The sequence below is a fragment of the Bison bison genome, unplaced genomic scaffold (genome assembly GCF_000754665.1).
Source record: "Bison bison bison isolate TAMUID 2011002044 unplaced genomic scaffold, Bison_UMD1.0 scf7180017474561, whole genome shotgun sequence".
Classification (NCBI taxonomy): Eukaryota; Metazoa; Chordata; class Mammalia; order Artiodactyla; family Bovidae; genus Bison; species Bison bison.
The window spans coordinates 1-6,993 of NW_011379742.1; the positions used below are offsets into that span (position 1 = coordinate 1).

Consider the following 6,993-nt stretch of genomic DNA (forward strand, 5'->3'; position numbering starts at 1 on the left):
GGGAGCAGGGAGACCCCAGATCCATAGAGACAGCCAGTGAAGTGGTCTACCTACGGTAGGGAGGCTGAAGGTGGCAGGGCAGCTGCGGGTGCTGAGGACATGCCCGGAGGAGCCAAGGGAGCCCTCGGGGTGTCAGCTGATGGATTTGTGATGCCAGGACCTGCTCCTTCAGGGCACAGTCAGGTCCTGCAACTCAGTGGTCAGCACACAGTAACTAAGGGAAGTGGTATCATCTAAGCACTTTCCTTGAATCAATTCATTAAACTCTCATGGCGACATAACAGAGTACCTACTAGTATTTCCCCACTCCACTGAAACAAAAGTCAATGAATGAATGAACGGGTGAATAAATGGATGAACGAAGCCACCCAAAGGTGGGTATGTTTCTAAAATAACTCCACAGGAAAAAAAGCATCTATGTGCGAGAGTTGGTTTTTGTTGCTTGCAACCCAGGCGATCAACTCATGGGCACGTCAGGGAACTGCACAGAAGCTGGAGACCCAAGTATGGGTCCAATCAGCAGTTTTCTTGGGCCCCTGGGAGCACCAAGTGGACTCAGAATTCAGGACCCCCATCCTGTGGGGTTTCCAGGTCAAAGAATCCAGGATTCTAGGATCAGTTATGATAGACTCACTCTCTTGAAGCTTATATGTTTAACCCCGCCCCAAATTTTTACATAACTTTCCATCTGAACCCTGCCATCTCCACTTCACAGTAGGAAGTATCTTGGGGAATAAACTGCTGTATAGTCCAAAGCAGGTTTTATGTTGTCTGGCATCTACAGATACTATAAGTTGTGTAGTTAGGATAACCATCTGACTTATTATCCGAATGTGGACATTTTGGGCATGAAAAGGGGCATGTTAATGTTTATGCTGAGACAAGAGGCAAAAGCTAGAAGTGTCCCAAGCCAAGCAGGGCATCGTACTTTGGGCAGAATGAATTCCTATCAGATCATGCCAGTTTCATGGACGCAGGACAGGCTGCTTCCCAGGGGCCCTGGGCAGAGGGGCCACCTGCTCCCCTGCCTTGTACAGGCAGCTTTGGCAGATTCCCATCCTGCCCCTCTGACCCCGCCGCTCCCTGGAGACACACAGCGGGGCTCTGGGCCAGGTCTCGAATGGCCCGAGGCTGGAGGGACCCGCAGCCAGGGTCACACCAAAAAGGGACTTTGCTCTGGTCTGTTTGCTCTGGTCTGCTCCCTGATCTGGCAGCAGGCTCTCCACAAGCTCCCCTCACTCCCTGGCACCCTCACCCCGCTGTTTATCCAGTCAAAGCACAGTCACCCGAGGGGCTGGCCACAGCAAACGTCCCCAGTCCCAGGGCACCCTTCCCTAAGCCAAACCCCACGTCATCCGATAAGTTGGGGCGGGCATGGGTTGAAATTTAACCATCAGTGCTTTGGGTGAGGTTTCACAAAAGAGGTGGGCCACCCCCACCCCACGGCTCGGCTGTCCTGCCAGAAGTGAGGGCAGAGAGTGGGGAAACCCCCCTCTGGTTGTTGGGTCCCCCGGGAACAGAGGCAAGATGGTCAGGCCCCCAGTGCTGGGCTGGAGTCATCTGAAGTCCTCAGGCCTGTCTCTCCTGGCCAAGCAGATATGGGGCACCCTCCGTAGCCACTTGCTAAGGCCGGCGCGATGGTGCTCGCAGGTTCCCTGTGCGCAGAGAAGGAGAAATGACGCTTGTAAGTAGAGCCTCCGGTCTCCGCAGTACAGACTCCCGTGCTGTGTGTCTCATGTTATGGCGTCTTTCATAATGGGAGATGGTTGGAGCCAGATGGCTTGGGTTCAGATTTCTACTCCATCTTTCCCGTGGGAGACGTGGGCTGGTCCTTAACCTCAGATCCATCAGGAGGGTGAGATGCTCGGAACAAGGAGGGAGCAAGTGACAACCTCCCCTCCATCTCGCAAGACAAGCTGTTATTACTCAATATCCTGCCCTCCCAGAATGAGCCATAGCAGCCAGTCGTTAGGGCTCCAAGCACCAGCAGAGAACATCTCAGTAAATTTGATAAATAGGCCGCCAGCCAGTTCCGTCCAGAGACTGGCCCAGGTCAGCCTCATCCTGGCGGTGGTGTCCTTGGTGTCCTGTGACCTTGGACTTGCCCCTCCCACTCTCTGGGCCTCAGGTTCTTCCTGTGTCAGATATAGGGCCTGCAGGTACCCCTAAGTTCACCTCTGACGTCAGTATTCCACACAGGACAGTTGGAAGAGCTTGGACTTTGGAGCTAGCCTCCGTGTTGGGCATTGGTGACACTGGTCTGCGGGGAGAGCTGGTAGATTGCTTCATCTCCCCAAGCCTCAGTTTCCTCATCTGTAAAACAGGATGATGAAATCCCACAGGGGGCCACGTGAGGATGAAATGACTCGAGCAGAAAGCCTGGCATACACTGGACCCTTAAAAATACTACATTAGTTGCTCAGTCGTGCCCCACTCTTTGTGACCCTCTGGACTCTAGCCCACCATGCTCCTCTATCCATGGGAGTTTTCAGGCAATACTGGAGTGGGTTACCATTTCCTTCTGTGTGGGATCTTCCTGACCCAGGGATCAAACTCACGCATCCTGTGTCTCCTGTATTGCATGTGGGTTCTTTACCCACTGAGCCCAAACATTCTTACTTTTTCCAATTTTCCATGGTCCGCACCTGAGGATGATACCAAAATCCCCATCTCTCTGTTGTCCTCAGTCTCTCCTGGCTTCATACTCCCACCAGCGCTGTGTGATAAGTACCATTAAGATCCACCTTTTACAAGTGATGAAATTGAGACTCAGAGAGGTTGAGAAACTTGCCGAGGGGCACACAGCCACAGAGTGGTGGGGCCAGGACTCGGGTTCAGGTAGCCTGATGCTCTTCATGGTCACCAAGTATAAAACAGGATCCAGGTGTGAAGACATCTACAGTTAAGTGAAGAAAACCAACGCGCAGGTCCACTTTGTACTGAGCAGTGCTTTTGGTTTTTTGAGAAGCCTTGAGTGTGTTTCTCTGAGCTTGGAGGAAAGTGCCAGAGGCTGAGCTCTACATCAGCCAGAGCAGCTGCCTCTGGGATCCAGGAGGGAGGGTCTTCCTCCGTAAGCAGACCCTTCTATATGGTTTGAAACTTGCAGGGAGTCTGGGTGGGGCCTGGCGTTCTGCATCTCTAGCAAGCTGCAGCCAGGCAGTGACCCACCTTCTGTGCGTGCTCAGCCATGTCAGACTCTGCCACCCCGCGGACTGTAGCCCATCAGGCTCCTCTGTCCATGGGATTCTCCAGGCAAGAATACTGGAGTGGGCTGCCATGCCCTCCTCCAGAGCATCTTCCCAGCCCAGGGACTGGACCCGCCTCGCTTATGTCTCCTGCATTGGGAGGCGGGTTCTTCACCACTAGCGGCCACCTATGCTGGGGACCCGACCTTGTGTGCTGTGTAACTGAAAGCCTGGGGGTTGCGGGTGCCAAAGCTTCTATTCCAGGCCCTTCTGAGCAGGGTTTTCCTTGGATCCTGGGACTTTGGTTTCTCAGAGGACCCTCGCGTTTCCTGTTCTCTGACACTTGTAGCAACCCCCATGAGTCCACAGTCCTCCACGCCTGCCTCTTCGGACTGGTCTGGGCTGGACCCCCGCCCCCCACTTCCCCGGCACAACTCCCTGTGACTGCGCTGTGACAGTGACCACAGGTCAGAATGACTGCGCGCAGCCACAAGGCCACAGCGAGCTACATTCCATGGGAAAAGGACTCGGTCCTGGGCGTGGTCCCCGGGAGGAGATGGAGCGAAGGCCCCGCCTATAAAGGCGGGGTTACGAGGCCGAGGGTCAGGTGGTCCCAGGCTCCACGTGGGGCCAGGTTCCCCAAAGCTGGCTCCTCTGGGACAAGTTTACAAGTTTCTGCCTCCTCGCTCTGAGGCTGGAATGGCGCCCATGCACCATGAGGGTCTTCTCTTCCCTGTCTCTGCCCCCAGTGCACCCCGTCTGGAAGGGTCCAGCCTCCGTGCCAGGGGGCACCCGGCAGTCCCCCATCAACATCCGCTGGAGGGACAGTGTCTACGATCCCCAACTGCAGCCCCTGGGGGTCTCCTACAATGCAGAGGCCTGCCTCTATGTCTGGAACACCGGCTACCTCTTCCAGGTGGAATTCGACGACTCCACCGAGGGGTCAGGTGAGCCTGAGAGGGGGTCCGGGCCCCTTGCTCCTGTGAGTCCTGAGAGTGGGTCACAGCAGGGGGGGGAAGGCTGAGGCTGGTGGCGGGGATGGACAGAGTGATGGTCACTCTAAAGCTGGTGATGCTGACCAGCTATGTTGGTGTCACATCACTGGGGGATGAAAGGGAACAATGAGGTCCTCCCCTGGGGGTTATATTCCAGGGGCTGGAAGGAAGAAACTGGGAGCTAATAAAACATAATTACATTGCACTCTGAGGAGAAAAGCAGAGTGGGGTGGAGGAGAGAGGCACGGAGGTGGGGAGTCCTGGACGGAGAGGAGGAAGAATTGTGGCCAGGCATCCAAGATCTGGGAACCTCATTGGTCCCCGCTCAGAGTGAGACGGGCAGTGACGTGGCTGACACCCAGCTGCTTCAGGAAGCAGTGGGGAGCAGGGTCGAGCAGGAGGCTGTGTGGAGTGCTGGTGATGGAGGCTGCGGGGCAGGGCTCAGCATCCTCCCAAGGAATCTGGTGACCATCTCACCGAAGCCTCACCGGGATGCCTTACAAGTGTGGGGTGGGGACTCTGTAGGTTTGGGAAGTTTCCTTCCACTGCTGTTTTACTTGGCAAGATTGGCTGTACTGGAATTTTTTCAACACCTAGACACATCATCATAAGCCTTGTTTACATTAAACATGTGTTCTCTCTCTGGGAATAAGGAATTTATGACAGGCAGAGGATGCCCATGTGACAAGTCCTCAGTGAAAATATGGGGCATCAAGTCTCCTGTGGGCACCCCTTGTGGGCAATGCTCCACATGTGTTGTCATAGCTTGTTGCTAGGATTCAGGGCATCCCTTGTCACTCCAGAAAGGACCCTGGAAGCCTGGTCTCCTCCAGACACTGCCTCACCCTATGCTGATATTGCTTGCATCCTTTGTCTGTAATACGTCTTAGCCATGCTTATGACTTAGTGTGCCAACTTTTCTCTGCCTTTGTTGGTCTGTTCCAAGTCTAGATTCCAAAGGAGCAACTAAAGTTGGCTTTTCAGGTTTAATATGCTTTGTATTAAATTTTTTTCAATTTTATGCAGCAACTTTAAAAAACAGACTGTACCTGAGTTCTGGGAGTTGTCCTAGGGAACCGTCAAACCTGTAGACCCCCAGCACAACCCCCAGACCCAAGCCCTCTCCAGGCCAGCCCTCAGTCCACCTCCTCCCACAGGCCCAGTAGTCTTGTTCACTAACCCATCAGCCCGGTGAGGACGTGAGCACCACAAGGGCAGGATCACTCTTACTGGACACTGCAGGTGCTCAATAAATTGGAAGATAAACCATGAATGAAAAGCTAAAGCTATGAATGAGCCAGGCAGAGGGACTGGTCAGTGAAGGAAGGCCCAGCCTGACCCTCCCCGACTCTGATGGACCGATGGTGCGACAGGGGACGGGAGCCCTTTTTCCCTGTGCTGGGCCCTGTGCGCTTCTCACACATCATGACTCAGTGTTACACATGGTGTCCATAGTATATATATGTCAATCCCAGACTCCCGATTCATCCCACCTCCCCTTCCCCACTTTGGTGTCTATATGTTTGTTCTCTCTGTCTGTGACTCTTTTTCTGCTTTGCAAATAAGATCATCTATATCATTTATCTAGATATATGCGTTAATATATGATATTTGTTTTTCTCTCTCTGACTTACTTCACTCCGTATAACAATTTGTGGGTCCATCCACATCTCTACAAATGGCACCATTTCATTACTTTCTATGACTGAGTAGTATTCCATTGTATACATGTACCAAATCTTCTTTTTCCACTCATTGATCAATAGACATTTAGGTTGCTCAACACAGCATTTTTTTAAAAATATATTTTGGAGTGGCTTTTTTTTTTAGTGCCTTCCATTTTATTTATTTTTTTATAAATTCATTTATTTATTTTAACTGGAGAATAATTACTGTACAATATTGTGATGATTTTTGCAGTACATCAGCATGAATTGGCACAGGTATACATGTGTCCCCCCCATCCTGAACATGACATCCCACCTGCCTCCCCACCCAATCCCTCTGGATTTTCCTAGAGCACTGGCTTTGGGTACCCAGCCTAATGCATCATCAGCACAGCATTTTTAAAAGCCAGGTAAGGGAGAAGTGTCTCAGGGTCTGTGATCAGCTTGTACACAATTCTCTGATCAGCTGATGATGATAAACCCTTAGGCTCCAATAGGTCTGGGAACTGTGTGTTCAGTTCAGTCAGTTCAGTTGCTCAGTTACGTCTGACTCTTTGCAACCCCATGCACTGGAGCATGCCAGGTCTCCCTGTCCATTTCCAACTCCCAGAGCTTGCTCAAACTCATATTCATTGAGTCAGTGATGCCATCCAACCATCTTACCCTCTGTGGTCCCCTTCTCCTCCTGCCTTTGGTCTTTCCCAGCATCAGGGTCTTTTCCAATGAATCAGTTCTTTACATCAGGTGGCCAAAGTACTGGTGCTTCAGCTTCAGCGTCAGTCCCTCCAATGAATATTCAGAACTGATTTCCTTTAGGACTGACTGGTTGGATCTCCTTGCAGTCCAAGGGACTCTCAAGAGTCTTCTCCAACACCACAGCTCAAAAGCATCAGTTCTTTGGCACTCAGCCTTCTTTATGGTCCGGCTCTCATATCCATACATGACTACTGGAAAAACCATAGCCTTGACTAGATGAACCTTTGGTGGCAAAGTAATGTCTCTGCTTTTTAATATGCTGTCTAGTCATTGATCTGTTGCTTTTTTTGGTCATTGCTTTTCTTCTAAGGAGCAAGCATCTTTTAATTTCATGGCTGCAGTCACCATCTGCAGTGATTTTGGAGCCCAAGAAAATAAAGTCTGACACTG

The 6,993-nt window shown here is 51.8% G+C and overlaps 1 protein-coding gene across 1 annotated transcript; it reads left to right on the forward strand.

Moving 5' to 3' along the window:
• The first annotated feature begins 87 nt into the window (after positions 1-87).
• Positions 88-5,068, forward strand: LOC104988826 (carbonic anhydrase 5A, mitochondrial-like). Its single transcript, XM_010840316.1, has 2 exons — positions 88-1,684; positions 3,935-5,068. Exons 1-2 carry the CDS (start codon positions 1,528-1,530, stop codon positions 4,207-4,209), a joined length of 432 nt encoding a protein of 143 aa, XP_010838618.1. The 5' UTR covers positions 88-1,527; the 3' UTR covers positions 4,210-5,068.
• The last annotated feature ends 1,925 nt before the right edge of the window (positions 5,069-6,993 follow it).